Here is a 15,860-nt window from a genome sequence, read left to right as displayed (position 1 = left end):
GGCCACATGACCACGGAAACGTCTTCGGACAGCGCTGGCTCTTCGGCTTTGAAACGGAGATGAGCACCGCAACCCTAGAGTCGGATTCGACTGGCTTTCGAGCAAGGGAACCTTTACCTTACTGCCTATCACACCTAATCCAATCACACCTGCTATCGTCATTTGCCTGCAAATGTCATTTGGCATCTGAAATCATTCCACTTTCCAATATATAGGAAGATGGACTCCCATTCTAGCTGTATCTGAAGAAGTGGGCAGTGACTCGCTAATGCTCCTACCCTGCCAGAAATTTTGTTAGTGGTGCTACTGGACTCTTACTCTTTTCCACTGTTACAGACGGACTAACACGGCTACCCATCTTCATCTATCACCATTGCGCTTGAAAAACAAGGACAGTAGAAGAGCTAGATTTGGGTCCAGTAGCACCTTAGAGACTGACAAGGTTTTTTTTGGGGGGGGTATCAGCTTTTTGAGAGTCAAAGCTCCCTTTGTCAGATATTTCTTTGACTCTTGAAAGCTTATACCCTGAAGACCTTATCGGTCTCTAAAGTGCTACTGGACTCGAGTGTAGCTCTCACACATGTATGTTATTCTAGTCTGCAGGGCTTGCAGGCAGGGCTTGCAGTCAGTCAAGAAAGTCCAGAACCTGTCTCCTCCTTCCTCTAAGGAACATCATGCTCTCTTTATGCATTTATTAGGAAAACGCTTCCTGCCTTGTAAAAGTGAAACCAATAGAGGCAGAGACTGCAATACAGAAAGAAACCAGAACAAATAAAATCATGGTCCCCCCCCCACCATTGTAAGCTGTTTATATGGGGAATTTGTTTAGTTTTCATATTCATTACAATTAGGGTTGCCAAGTGAGAACTCAGCCGTAGCGGGGGACTCCCGGCTGGAGTGCGCCATCCACATTGCCCAGAAGTGACGCGGGCATCCACGTCGCCCGGAAGTGATGTGGGCATGCCGGGCATGCTGGGGGCGGAGCCACGACCATCCAAGGGAAAACCATAGAGTTTTCCCTCGGATGACCGTGGCCCCACCCCCAGCGTGCCCGGCATGCCCGCGTCACTTCCGGACGACGTGCACGTCGGGGTGGAGTTCCCCCCGGGGCCCGATCCACCGGTGGCGGGGAACGGGCCTCTGGGGTGGGGGTTTCCCCGCCCCCCAGGGGGACTTGGCAAGCCTAACCTAAACACATTCCAAAAAATTAAGGGAACTTACATTTTCTTAAAAGGGGATATCAACTGTTTTCCCCTCCCACTACAGACCTCCACTATGTTGGTACAAGGGCCCATTCACACACACACACACACACGAGAAAATGAGGACGAATGTATAAGTCACGGCCTAGACCCATGGGGCACTTGTCAATATAAAACTAACAAAATTTCAGTCTAGGCAAATAAAATTGTTTTTAAAAAAATGTTTCCAAGAAGGTTGTTCCTTTGAATCAGTGACACGGCTAATATATTTCTCTGTAATCTGGTTACAGAGCACATTTCCTGTACTACGTGTAGGTTCCATTTCACAAGAACAGCATTCAATATCAGTATGAACTTGTTTGCCAGCAAAACATGCCTGGAGCCTCCAGTGAAATAGGGAAGCCTGTTTCCACGTCAGACTCTGACATAGAAACCCACAAAATTGCATTTGTGGTAGAATCACAACCCCGAATTTAAAACATACTTTATACCAGCAAACTTTCCCAAGAGTCTTGATCATGAATTATGTTCCCTGTAGAGTCATCAGTCATCTTTCAAAAAGTCCCATAATTTATTGTTAACATTTTCCATTACATATGTGACTGGCTCCAGTAAAGTTCATTGCTGAAACAAATGATAGTCTGTTATGTAGTCTGTTATGTAGTCTGATCAATGAAAGCACTAAATGGTTTAACAGAGACCACACAACCATTTCCACAAGTGACAGTTACGTTTCAAGTGTGTATAAACTGAAACCTACACTGATTAGACTATATGCGGAATCACTCTAATTTTACAACAAAAAGTGTTAGTACTACTCACAAAAAAACTAAAAATCTCAGTGTTGATTTCCTTTCTTTCTGTGGGGAAAAAACCCTTTAAAAATAGGAAACTTTAATTGCAGCTGGAGGAATCATTATGGTTAAAGTGGAATCTCATTGGTGAAGCAGGATAGATGAGAACCGTGCAGTAAATAAACATATAATTAATTTCTTCCTGTGCTTTTAAACATACAGATTATTTTGTTCAAAATTTGGGCTCTGCGTTAATCAACTCTGAGATCTGAGGTTTATATCTAGCATTGCAGCTCCAACTCTTCTTGCGCTTTCTTAGTGGAGCTGATACTGGTATTAGTGGTATGTCTGGTCTGCTGTTTCTCCCATGCAGCAGATGTGAGGTTGATTTTATACATCCAAGCAATGTCTTCTGCTCTGGACTTCACCTCTGGCCTGCTGCCTTCTCTGGTCTTATTCTCTCATTGTTAATGTGTGTACCCATCTCTGTACAAAGCCTGGGAAATTCCCCATTAACAGGGTCTGCTTTTAACTACTGATAACCATTCTTTGTGTGAGTTTTGATACTTTTGTTTGAAGAGTCAAGAGCTGCTATGATGGTTTCTGTCTATAAAGAAAGGATTTCCACATCCTTCTTTTAATGTCATTATCTGCTGGCCTGTCCACTTTATTCAGCTCCAAGGTTGAAATTTTTAGGTACAATGTTGGCCAGTTTAGGCCTTACCACTGTGAGGGAAAAAGTCATAGTTTTACTTGCAGACGTGGAATCAGAGGTCTCATATAAGGTTGTCCTTTTGCCTTAGCGGAAAAGAAAATTTGGGCCAAGCTAGCGTCAGCATAGGTCAGTTGCTTATGGGAGTTGTTTCTTTCTCTTCTGAATCACGTTTTAAAATGTAATTTCATACCATTTTAACTCAGTCTCACGGTACTGTATTTTATTGTATACTATTTTTTAGTGTTAATGTAACAGCGCTGGCTCTTCGGCTTTGAAACAGAGATGAGCACCGCAACCCTAGAGTCGGATTCGACTGGCTTTCGAGCAAGGGAACCTTTACCTTTACCTTTAACCTCAGCTTGTGGGTTCTGTGGGGCAGAACTTGGAATGAATCTTGCAATCATTCAGGGAGAATAAAAGATTTTTTTAATTTCCATTTAACATCATGTAACACAAACACAGAACTTGTGTTACTGAACTTAGTTCAGTAACACAACTGAGCAGGGATCTTCTCCCTCCTTCACAGCTTGTCACCACCCCCCAAGTTCATCTTTTTCCTCTTGTTGGGTCAAGAAGTCTCCAGCTGAACACTCTGTGCACCAGATTCCAAAATGAGGGTCTCAGTTGAACTCCCCACTAGATGACACAGCCCTGAAACAATAATTCTAAAATTTACAATTGAGAACAAAAGCCTCCCTTCCTTACCAGTGTCCATGCATAAATCATAGGTACTGTTATGTATTTGGACTGGAACATTCCAGGACTGTTTCTACCACAGACTGGCTGAGCTTGGAGCCCTAGAACAAAAGCCCACCAGGACTCTGGAGGTGGCCAATGTGCAATGAATGGTTCTGATAATGGTCTATCGTTGGTAGTTGCTTGGGAAGTGGGTGGAGTTGCATGCTATTTAACAGGGGTGTTGCCCTGGGAGTTTGTCTTTTGTCTTAGTCTCGTTCTTGCTGAATCACAAATAAAGTAGAGGTGATCACTAGGTTTGGGGTCAGATTATCCATGGAACCCAGTACTGAACAGTTACCTTAAACAAGGCGTTAAGAGCCTATAGTTAAGGTTTAAGCTCCCCAGCAAGGCAGTCCGCCTTCCCTCTTCAGCTTTCCACAGGGTCTGCACCCCTCTGCCTCTAGAGGCTCCATACCTTCCTGGCTCATTCCATTCTCAGCTAGGGGGTTACATTAACCTCTTGTAATGGCCATTGGTCCAATGCAATAAAATTGAACTGAACTAAACTGAACTTTTAATGTCTTGCCAATGGAATAGTTCCTGGGAACATGACAAATCAAGATTCTGGATTGAGGCTATTGTTAAGAAAGGATGTTGCCCCTGCAGGCTAGTGCACTTATTCTGGCTGGAGAGACTTAAAAGAGAAGCAGTTTTATGTAAAGGTGGATAATAGACTAACAAGATCAGCAATTCACCTGGCAGAGGTGAATAGCTCATGTCAAGTGATGCTTCAGTTTTGTAATGTAGGATTCTAATTTTGTGACTCAGCAATCATGAATAAGACCAGGTGGGATGCCTCCAGGCTGCTGATTTGCATGGAAGGTGCGCAGCTACAGCATGAAATTTTGCATCAACATACAGCGTAGTAAAAAACCACCAAGAGGTGGGACCTATCATCAGGGATGGTTGTGATTTTTCATAGCTCTACTCATTTCTCTTGCCTAAGCAAAATCGCAGGTGCAGTCTGACTGAAAATAACAGAATCAGAATCTATGGACTTTGAGGCTTGACCTTTAACATATCTCATAAATAACCACAAGTTTTTTAACTTTAAATTGATAAAGCATTCTTAGTCTGGTAGCTGAATGAGCAAGATCTATGATATCTGATGGCATGCATGTCCTGTTAACGATTTTTGAACTATTAACCTAAAAATCGACATTGTCCACAAATCAGAACATCAGAGAACATCAGAGACGCCAAAATCATTCAGGGAGAATAAAAGATTTTTTTAATTTCCATTTAACATCATGTAACACAAACACAGAACTTGTGTTACTGAACTTAGTTCAGTAACACAACTGAGCAGGGATCTTCTCCCTCCTTCACAGCTTGTCACCACCCCCCAAGTTCATCTTTTTCCTCTTGTTGGGTCAAGAAGTCTCCAGCTGAACACTCTGTGCACCAGATTCCAAAATGAGGGTCTCAGTTGAACTCCCCACTAGATGACACAGCCCTGAAACAATAATTCTAAAATTTACAATTGAGAACAAAAGCCTCCCTTCCTTACCAGTGTCCATGCATAAATCATAGGTACTGTTATGTATTTGGACTGGAACATTCCAGGACTGTTTCTACCACAGACTGGCTGAGCTTGGAGCCCTAGAACAAAAGCCCACCAGGACTCCGGAGGTGGCCAGTGGGGAATGAATGGTTCTGATAATGGTCTATCGTTGGTAGTTGCTTGGGAAGTGGGTGGAGTTGCCTGCTATTTAACAGGGGTGTTGCCCTGGGAGTTTGTCTTTTGTCTTAGTCTCGTTCTTGCTGAATCACAAATAAAGTAGAGGTGATCACTAGGTTTGGGGTCAGATTATCCATGGAACCCAGTACTGAACAGTTACCTTAAACAAGGCGTTAAGAGCCTATAGTTAAGGTTTAAGCTCCCCAGCAAGGCAGTCCGCCTTCCCTCTTCAGCTTTCCACAGGGTCTGCACCCCTCTGCCTCTAGAGGCTCCATACCTTCCTGGCTCATTCCATTCTCAGCTAGGGGGTTACATTAACCTCTTGTAATGGCCATTGGTCCAATGCAATAAAATTGAACTGAACTAAACTGAACTTTTAATGTCTTGCCAATGGAATAGTTCCTGGGAACATGACAAATCAAGATTCTGGATTGAGGCTATTGTTAAGAAAGGATGTTGCCCCTGCAGGCTAGTGCACTTATTCTGGCTGGAGAGACTTAAAAGAGAAGCAGTTTTATGTAAAGGTGGATAATAGACTAACAAGATCAGCAATTCACCTGGCAGAGGTGAATAGCTCATGTCAAGTGATGCTTCAGTTTTGTAATGTAGGATTCTAATTTTGTGACTCAGCAATCATGAATAAGACCAGGTGGGATGCCTCCAGGCTGCTGATTTGCATGGAAGGTGCGCAGCTACAGCATGAAATTTTGCATCAACATACAGCGTAGTAAAAAACCACCAAGAGGTGGGACCTATCATCAGGGATGGTTGTGATTTTTCATAGCTCTACTCATTTCTCTTGCCTAAGCAAAATCGCAGGTGCAGTCTGACTGAAAATAGCAGAATCAGAATCTATGGACTTTGAGGCTTGACCTTTAACATATCCCATAAATAACCACAAGTTTTTTTACTTTAAATTGATAAAGCATTCTTAGTCTGGTAGCTGAATGAGCAAGATCTATGATATCTGATGGCATGCATGTCCTGTTAACGGTTTTTGAACTATTAACCTAAAAATCTACATTGTCCACAAATGAAATACATTGGGTTGTATGCTGCAGAAGCACAAGCAGAGGGCACTCACAGAGGCAGATTTTTCATGTCTCTCCCTTCTCCAAGCTGCCTCACCATGTCCCCTTAAAACCCTCTGCTGAAGGCTGTAGGGCCACGGACACCCACGGCTGCAGTGAGGGTTGCCAGCAGACCTGGAGAAAAATGTCCTGTCTCTTTAATAGAGGTATCATGGGTGGGAAAAGGCAGCTAGAGCTTTTCATGGCATGGAGGGAAATAACATCCCATTAAGCCTCTGTTGAAGGGACATGATTCTCCCCCCACCCCCACTTCAGGCAGTTGTAAGTAACTCTAGGCATCTGGTACCGTTTGCAGTGAAAAATTAGGTACTGACTCTCTGGGAGGCTGAGAGCAACAAGCCAGCCTAAGTCTGTTCTTGCAGGTTTTCATCGGCTGTGTGGCTGCACCTTATGGTCTTCCAACCACTGCATGGTGCTACTGGGAGAGAAGTATCTGACTCCAGCTTACTGACTAGATAGGAGCCTTTTGTTTTGTTTCTGAGTTCCATGCATGGTAGATAGTCTCTACTTCAGAGAGTGTTTTCTTTTATGTTTTTCTTTAAACTTCCACTTGTGCAACATGTAGGGTTGCCAGGTCCGTTGGTCCCCGGCCACCGGCACTGGCAGGGGATGGGGGCGGTAGGGTTGCCATATCCAGATTGGGAAACTCCAGGAGATTTGGGGCTGGAGGCTGGAGAGGACAGGAAGTTCAGTGGGATACGCCATAGGGTATCCATTTCCTATCCAAAGTATCCATTTTCTCCAGGGGAACTGATTTTAGTAGTCTGGAGATCAGCTGTAATTTCAGGGAATCCCCAGGTCCCACCCGGAGACTGGCATCCTTAGCAACATGGGGTCCTTGCACAAACATAAGTTTAGAGGAGAGAGAACACACTAGAGCTGTTTAGCAAGCACAGAACTAATGTATAAGATCCAACCCACTTTCTGTTTGTATGTGTATATACCCTATAAGACAGGATGGTGCTTTTGAATTTGCATGGTGCTGGGGCCTGTGAAGGGAACCAAATGATTGACAGCCTGTCTCCAAATGCAGGTCAGCACAGATTACTGCCCCCCCCCCAATTCCATCATGCAGTCCTTAACATTTAGATCTTCTAAATAGTTTATATTTTTATTATCATATAGCATTATTGCTTGCTGACAAAAGCTGTTACTTTTGTGAGGTTCTGTGGAGGTGCAGTGCTCTGAAGTCAAGTCTGTACATATTATTCCATGATGTATGGCCTGTGACTTTCATATAAGGGCCACCTGGATACTAGACTTTGCTACTAGCTATTAAACTGTGACTCTAGAAGATTTATTATCCTATTAAAACAGAATGTTGCTGTGTAATTGAGGGCCAGAATAGCAGAGTTGGTAAGTTTTCTATCAGATTCTACACTAATGGTGTAAGGATAATAATAATGGCATGTAATAAATATTAATGATTAACCAGCATTTTACAACACTTTTATTGAAGGGTATCAGAACAAGATGTCCTATGTGATTTTGTACTAATGTGTTTTAAGGAGCAGTATATTCAACAACTCATGTCCACCTAGGCTTTCTGATTGCCCGCTTATGGGGGGAGGGTTCCCACTGGTTGGCTTGCCCTCCTGCCACTACTCCCCAGACCAGAAGAAGAAAGGTCTGGGGGTGGAAACGACATTGTGCTACATGTGACATCACATCCTCCTGAAAACTTGTGTGTTGGGCGACATTTTTCCCATCCGTGAAAACTCCATGTTAAGTGGGACCAGTGCTTTTCAACTTGTTCAGAAATGACCTGGAGTTAGGGGTGAGTAGTGAGGTGGCCAGGTTTGCAGATGACACCAAATTATTCAGGGTGATTTTTAAAAGAATGTAGTGGAATACAGAATAAAATTGCAACTATCATCTATGGTGATTGTCCCAGGAAAACTGGCTTGACATCCCTTTGTCCATCTGAGTGCTGCCTCTACTCCATTCTATAATGCATATTTTCACATTTAGATAATACTAGGAGTAAGGCCCATTGTGGGAAGAAATACAACGAGCTCTAGAAGGAAGGAAGATATAAGGCAGGGCTGTCTCAAGTCATTTTGCTGCTCCAAGTGGGTAGTATGGGAGGACAGCCTCATGGTAACAGCCAGGTACTGTTCCCTCCACCCCTGACTTATGTTGATTTGGGGTTATGCAGTGGCAGCTAAGGTAAAAGAGCACCTCCTCCTATGCCATGTCTTCTGGGTTCCAAGGGTCTGGAAAATGGTTCCATAGCCAGTTATAGGGTTGCCAACTCTGGGTTGGGAAATACCTGTAGATTTGAGGGGTAGAGCCTGTGGAGGGCAGGTTTTGGGGTGCGGAGGGACCTCAGCAGGGTATAATTCCATAGAGTCCATAGCCCAAAGCACCCAAAGCAACTGATCTTGGAGATCTCCAGGTGCTGCCTGGAAGCTGGCAATACTAAGGGGAGGGCCAGACCTGTAGATTTGAGGGGTAGAGCCTGGGGAGGGCAGGGTTTGGGGTGTGGAGGGACTTCAGCAGGGTACAATGCCATAGTCCACTGCCCAAAGCAGCCATTGTAATAGCTGAGAAATTTTCTGTAGGGGAAATGATGTGCTGTGGCTGGGGAACACGGTGATTTCTGAGAGATCTCCAGGCTCACAGGGAGATTGGCAACTCCAGTGACTGTTTAAGGGAAGCTTGGGATATGTATTTTACCTGAGGACACATTCAATGACTCCCAACAGCAGCAGCAAACTGTTTAGAATGTTAGAGGCAAAGGCCAATCAGGCCGCATATGCAAATAATCTTTGTGTTCTGACTAGCTATTGGGGGGGAGAGGAACAGCAAACTGTTTAGAATATTGGAGGTGAGACTCAGGCAACACGGCCAGTGGTTAGGGACAGCTTCTGAGTGACACATCATGGACCCAACTGATTTAGGAGCGTGTGGAATGTTCATGAACTGCCACCCCAAAACCCAATTATATATAAGGAAAGATGTCATACAAGAGAGTATAAGAACATAAGAGGTGCCATGTTGGATCGGGCCAATGGCCCATGCAGTCCAACACTGTGTCACACAGTGGTCAAAACCCAAGTGCCATTAGGAGGTCCACAAGCGGGGCCAGAACTCCAGAAGCTGTTGCCCCGCCAAGCACCAAGAATATAGAGCATCATTGCCCCAGACATAATGTTCCATCTATACCTTGTGGCTAATAGCCACTTATGGACCTCTGCTCCATATGTTTGTCGAATCCCCTCTTTAAGCTATGCTCGTAGCTGCCACCACTTATTGTGGCAGTGAATTCCACATCTTAATTAATCTTTGGCCAATTACGCATGCACATCTTACTGCAGGTTTTCAGAGCAGTAAGCCTTTAAACTTGATTCTGGATTCCGTGCCCATCTTACACACCATTCTTCTTCCTCCAGTGTATTTATTCTGCATCTGCAATTAAGAAATGCAGTTTTCTAAATTGGGGTGGAACATCACTTGTGTTGTGGTGGTGGCGGCGTTCAAACTGATCAGATTTTTTTTTTTATTGACAAGCAGCTATGAAGCCCTGTTTTCCATATTGCTGAGTACTAGGGGATTCTCTGCTGTGAAAAATGGGCCACTGTGAAAAATGGGAAAGAGATGCAAGATGTCATAATATGAGGGAACATGTTGAGTGTACAGAATGCACAGCAGAACCCACTGACACTGGCATTGCAAGATGTGATCATTGGCAATGTGTGTTTCTGTGCACCTGTGCAAAGTTGGCTGCAACTCCACCACACTGCACAGGGCTGTAATTTGTATGGGGAAGGAGTCCTCTACAGAAGCTCTGGAGAGCTTTTTTAGACTTGTGCCACTAAATTGAAAAAAGGGGTGGTATTTTCACCAGTCCCCTAGTGCAGATGCGGTGGCTCAAGTGGTTAAGACGCTGAACTGCAGGCTGTGGAAGGTTGGTAGTTCAGCAGTTTGAGACCCGAGTGTGCCGCAAGACAGGGTGAGCTCCTGTCTCTAGTTCCAGCTCCTGCCAACCTAGCAGTTCAAAAGCAAGAAATTGCAAGTAGATAAATAGGTACCACTTCAGTGGGAAGGTAACAGCATTCCATGCGCCTTGGTGTTTAGTCATGCCGGCCACATGACCACGGAAACGTCTTCGGACAGCGCTGGCTTTTCGGCTTTGAAACGGAGATGAGCACCGCAACCCTAGAGTCAGATTCAACTGGCTTTCGAGCAAGGGAACCTTTACCTAGTGCAGATGTATAGTAATGCTAATTTCCTTTCCTCCTTGCAAATTCGTATGGTTTTCTTCTTGTAATTCTTTACTTTGATCCTGCACACTGGTCGTGATCTTGGCAGTTTTTTAGAGTCTGTCCTGTGCATATTACACTCTGTACTCCAAGTGGATCGATTCCAAGCGATTCTTAAGTTCAGCAGTTTGCAGAGGGTCCATGTGGCTCAGCTGCCATTTTAACGTTAGGCTTCCGGAGACTGCAAAAATGGTGTCCCCCCCCCACTTTGTTCACTAAAGCATTAAAGGGACAAATGTTTTCAAAGCTTTAGGCTCCCCATCCCAGTGTCTCTCTATATATATCTCAGTTTCATTTCAAGCTGACAATCCCTACCCTTTATTTTGTTTGCATGCACCACTGAAATCCTTTTTTTTTGCACTGGGGATGCTGCCATTTGCCTTCTCTCTGATCCCCCTTTGAAGTCAATACCAGCAGGGAACTTAACCTCACACAGCTCCTTTTAAACTTCCCCCGTTGTTTAAAAATTTTTATTTAGCGATCTGAGAAGAGCGATAGTCTTATATCATTAGACTCATGCCACTTGTCAAAAAATTAAAAATCTTAAAATGAGGGAGAAATGGAGCTTTTTACACCAATGAATAGGGGAGGATGGCAGAAGGTGCGGAGTGAGCGGAGAAACCTCAGTGTGGGCAGGGGAGTGATCTTTGAGGGGTGGGGGGAGGGAGGGCAGTTTTTTAGAGTCTGTCCTGTGCATATTGCACTCTGTCCTCCAAGTGGATCGATTCCAAGCGATTCTTAAGTTCAGCAGTTTGCAGAGGGTCCATGTGGCTCAGCTGCCATTTTAACGTTAGGCTTCCGGAGACTGCAAAAATGGTGTCCCCCCCCCACTTTGTTCACTAAAGCATTAAAGGGACAAATGTTTTCAAAGCTTTAGGCTCCCCATCCCAGTGTCTCTCTATATATATCTCAGTTTCATTTCAAGCTGACAATCCCTACCCTTTATTTTGTTTGCATGCACCACTGAAATCCTTTTTTTTTGCACTGGGGATGCTGCCATTTGCCTTCTCTCTGATCCCCCTTTGAAGTCAATACCAGCAGGGAACTTAACCTCACACAGCTCCTTTTAAACTTCCCCCGTTGTTTAAAAATTTTTATTTAGCGATCTGAGAAGAGCGATAGTCTTATATCATTAGATTAGTTGCTCTTTTCTGCACCTTCTCCAGTGCTATAATATCTTTTTTGAGGTGTGGTGACCAGAACTGCACACAGTATTCCAAATGAGGCTGCACCATCGAATTAATGCAGGGGCATTATGATACTGGCTGATTTGTTTTATTTATTTATTTAGGTCAGATTTATACCCCACCCTCCCGGCCAAGACCAGCTCAGGACGACTTACACAGAGTAAAAAATATGAATCACAATTAAAACAATTTAAAAACCAACTAAAACAGTCTAATATATTAAAGTGCTAATAGTCATACATTGTTTAGTGATGGCAGCCGTTAATCAATGGTCCCTTCTCACAGTTGGCTCGTAGGTATTTCCTTTAGGCGGCTGGAACAGGCTGCTGTTTTTGATGACTCTCTATCTTCAGCTGTTAATGGCGGCTCCTTATTGAAGGCCTGGTGGAAGAGTTGTTTTACAGGCCCTCAGGAACTGGATAAGGTCCCGCATGGCCCTGCTCTCTTCTGGGAGCTCGTTCCACCAGAACAGAGTCACCACTGAGAAAGCCCTGGCCCTGGTTGTAGCCAGCCTGGCCTCTTTGAGACACAGAAGAGCCAGTTGGTTCTGAGATCCTGATTGCAGTGCCCTCTGTAGAACATGTGGGGAAAGGCAGTCCCTCATGTATGTAGGCCCCTGACCATAAAGGGCTTTAAAGGTAAGAACCAGCACCTTGAAACGGATCTGGTATGCTATCAGCAGCCAGTGCAATGCTTTTAGCACAGGCTAGATGTGCTCCCGCACAAGGAGACCTATCAAGAGCCTGGCTGCAGCATTTTGCACCAGCTGCAGCTTCTGAATCTGAGACAAGGGCAGCCCCATGTAGAGAGCGTTACAGTAGTCCAATCTCAAGGTGACCATCGTGTGGGTCACTGTTGCCAAGTCATTGCGTTCGAGGAAGGGAACCAACTGCCTGATCAGCTGAAGATGGTATAAAGCTGATTTGGCAGTGGCTACTATCTGGGCCTCCATTGTTAAGGAGGCATCCAGAGCACTCCCAAACGCCTAACCTCCGGCGCTGGCACCAATGGTACCTCATCAAAGGTTAAGAGTGAGATCTCTACCCCCAGGTTGCCCCGACTCAGACACAGGACCTCCGTCTTCATCGGATTCAATTTCAGTCAGCTCAGTCTAAGCCAAGTAGCCACCGCTTGTAATGCCCAACCTAGATCTTTCGGTTTGGAGTCAGACCGGCTGCCCAACAACAGATAGAGCTGGGTATCAACTGCAAACTGATGACAACCCAGCCCATGCCTCCAAGCAATCTGGGCAAGGGGGCGCATATAGACAGTGAAGGGAATAAATATGTCAAAATTGGATATTGCTGTATCCTTAATTGTGGAATGCTGAGAGTAATGAATTGAGACCCTGCCATCTGCTGGAGGCGACTTTACAGCATCTTCTTTGAAGTGGGGCGATTGCCTGTGTAGATTTATTACACAGTTATATTGTCTACCTGCTTTCCTTAATTCTTTTGCTGTTTTTAAATCATCCTCTAACCTTTGAGGGTTGCCAGATTGAAGTAAAGCAGTGATGTTTTTGTGAAATTTTATGGAGAACAATTTTTAATAAAGACCATTGATTATATTCTACAATGTATAAAATTATTTGCATTATTATTGTTGTTATTATTGTTATTCTGTATTTATTTATTTATACGTTATAGCCCACTCTCCTGAAGACCAGCTCAGAGCAGGTAGCATCAGTTTATCAGTTTGTTTGCTCAGTACATTTGAAAATGACATACAAGGAGTTCCGGATGATGTTTTACCTGCACTGAAGTCCTGCAAGGTAGATTAGGCTGAGATAATGGCATGCCCAAAACCATCCTGTTTCACTGAACAGGAGTTTGATCTTGGATTTCCTATGTCTAAGCACCCTACTTTAGCCATTATACCATACTGGCTCAAAGTCACTGTACAAAATGAAGCAAGAACACCAATTTGGCCCTTGCAAGGGCAGAAAAGCGGGATATAAATTTTGTAAAATAAATAAATGTCAGTTTAGTGCATGAATGGATGTTTGTTATAGGGGTGACTTTTCACATTTTATCACACAGCTGTGCTTACTCTGGACCTCTGCTTACCCTTTCAAAGAAAATGTGTCAATTTTGATGTAGTGCAACCACCAGTTGTATTTTTAAGACTTAGCCCCTTAAGTCTGAACAGTAGGAATAATCAATCAATCAATCAATCAATAAACCTTTAATAGCATATACAACATTAAAATCAGAAACAGAAAGTGACACAGTCAACTAAAAAACTGGAATAATTATAAAATCATGAAACGGAGTTTCCCAAATTTTTCACTCTTATCACATCAACTAAAAAATTAGCCACTGTCACTGTAATCTCTGCTGTTGTATCATTCAATAGAATTTGACATTTTCTTTCATTAGAAAGGTGATATTTACCGTGCAACCAAGAGTTTAACCATTTTTCCCTAGCAGATACATGCAACGAACAGTCCAGCAGTATGTGATCAATTGAATCAAGAGAGCTTGAACCACAGTCACATCTCCGTTCATACTTAGGAATATTATGAAACCTACCATACAGTAGTTTTGATGGAAAGGCATTTACTCGAGCAAGGGAAAAAGCTCTTCGATGGCTAGGGCTATCCAAATTATACAAATACTGGGGAATACATCCCACATCATTCTTAAGATTTAATGAAGCTGAAGAGCAGACAGGGGGATGAAAGGGCTGCAGTTTTTGAAACTCAATATCTAAAAGCCTGAACAGTAGGAATATTAGTATCAATAAGGAAGTACAGACAAAAATGGTCTTACGATGCCTTCACATCTCAGCTATTTCTATTCTGGGGAAAGAGATTTTATACTGTAGAAGGTTGTTGTTCCTTCTTTCAATTCATAACTTTTTCTTCTTTTCCACAGGGGGAAGAGGAGGGGCAGGATGGATGCTGTGGGTGACTTGATGCCTACGCAAGTTCTTCCAAAACACATATTGGATGTATGGGTCATTGTCCTGATTATCCTGGTCACCATTGTTATCATGACATCCTTAGTACTGTGCCCGGCAACAGTTGTGATTATTTACAGAGTGCGGACACACCCTATACACAATGGAGTTGTGTGAGACTTCCTTGGCTTTCACGGTGTGACTTCTTGTGAGAAACATGAGGCTAAAGGGCAAGAGTTGACTTATCAAGCTGTCTCTGATATTAAGCAGAGTGTAGAAGACACAACAGGAGAACACCAACCAGGGCATGGCAGCAACATCTGGACTGTAGTCACAAGAAGAATTGTCAAAGTCTGCTTATCCATTCAGGCTGTAACTCTTAAGTTTTAAATCCAGGACTTTATCTCCAATTGTGGAATGCTCAGGTGGATCAGGATCCCAAATTTCCTATTTTGGTTTCTTGCTCTCTACTTAACAAAATGTGTGTGTGTGTGTTTTTACTGAGCAAACTAATCTGAAAGGCCAAGAAGATGGTTGAATCTGATGCTGGAAAGGAAATGCAAAATATATCATAATAAAGACCTTCCGATGGTTTCCAGATGCAACTGCATTATAAGAACAACCTGCTTTAACTATTCCAGTCAAATAGCTATTTCTTCCTGTAAGAACTGAATGGGATACTGTGGCCTCGGCCACACGGGCAGGAAAATGCAGGGGGGAGGCGTGGCTGTTTGCCCTGGAGCAAACTAACGCGCGACTGCGCTATCAGGCATCGGGTTGAGGTCCCGTTGAGCTCCCGTGGTTAGGGGGGAGGTGCTGATCATACGAAGCGGCAAAGAAGCAGACCGGCGCGGCAAACAGGGTTGTGGGTTTTTTAAAAAAACTGAAATGTGTGCATGCTCCGTTGGGTGCTTGTGTGCATCCGTGGAGACTTGGGGGGGGAACCTTTTTGTGAGGGGACATGGGCAGGCGCCGGAACTACCACCGGAAACGCGATCAGACGTCCGCCCTTGCCCCGCGGTTCCCAGAAACTAGTACATCCGAGGTACTAGTTTTTTACACCGCATCTTCGGCGGGAAGCCTCGGGTGCGCCACGGGAGCTCTACGCTTCCCAGATGTGGCGGTGAGATCACGCCCGGAAAATCCGCCTATCTTCCGTCTCTCTAGCGTGCCTAATGCTCCGTGTGACCGGGGCCTATGACTGTTTTTATTTGAAACGACCCTTCTGTTTCTTTCCTGCAGATCCTGTTATTATATTACAGCAGCTGACAAGGAATCAGGTGGGA

General features: G+C 44.1%; 1 protein-coding gene across 1 annotated transcript in view; it reads left to right on the top strand.

Moving 5' to 3' along the window:
• The window catches only part of SMIM3 (small integral membrane protein 3), a 25,059-nt gene extending 9,740 nt beyond the window's left edge, over window positions 1-15,319 (top strand). The window contains exon 2 of the mRNA XM_015423574.1: window positions 14,550-15,319. Coding sequence (XP_015279060.1) covers window positions 14,569-14,751 — 183 coding nt within the window. The 5' untranslated portion in view covers window positions 14,550-14,568 and the 3' untranslated portion in view covers window positions 14,752-15,319. The remainder of the gene's footprint in view (window positions 1-14,549) is intronic.
• Window positions 15,320-15,860: the final 541 nt, after the last annotated feature.

The sequence above is a fragment of the Gekko japonicus genome, unplaced genomic scaffold (assembly GCF_001447785.1).
Source record: "Gekko japonicus isolate JY-2015 unplaced genomic scaffold, Gekko_japonicus_V1.1 scaffold3920, whole genome shotgun sequence".
Taxonomy (NCBI): Eukaryota; Metazoa; Chordata; class Lepidosauria; order Squamata; family Gekkonidae; genus Gekko; species Gekko japonicus.
Note: the sequence above shows the minus strand (reverse complement) of the source record. Positions and strands in the feature narration are given on the sequence as shown.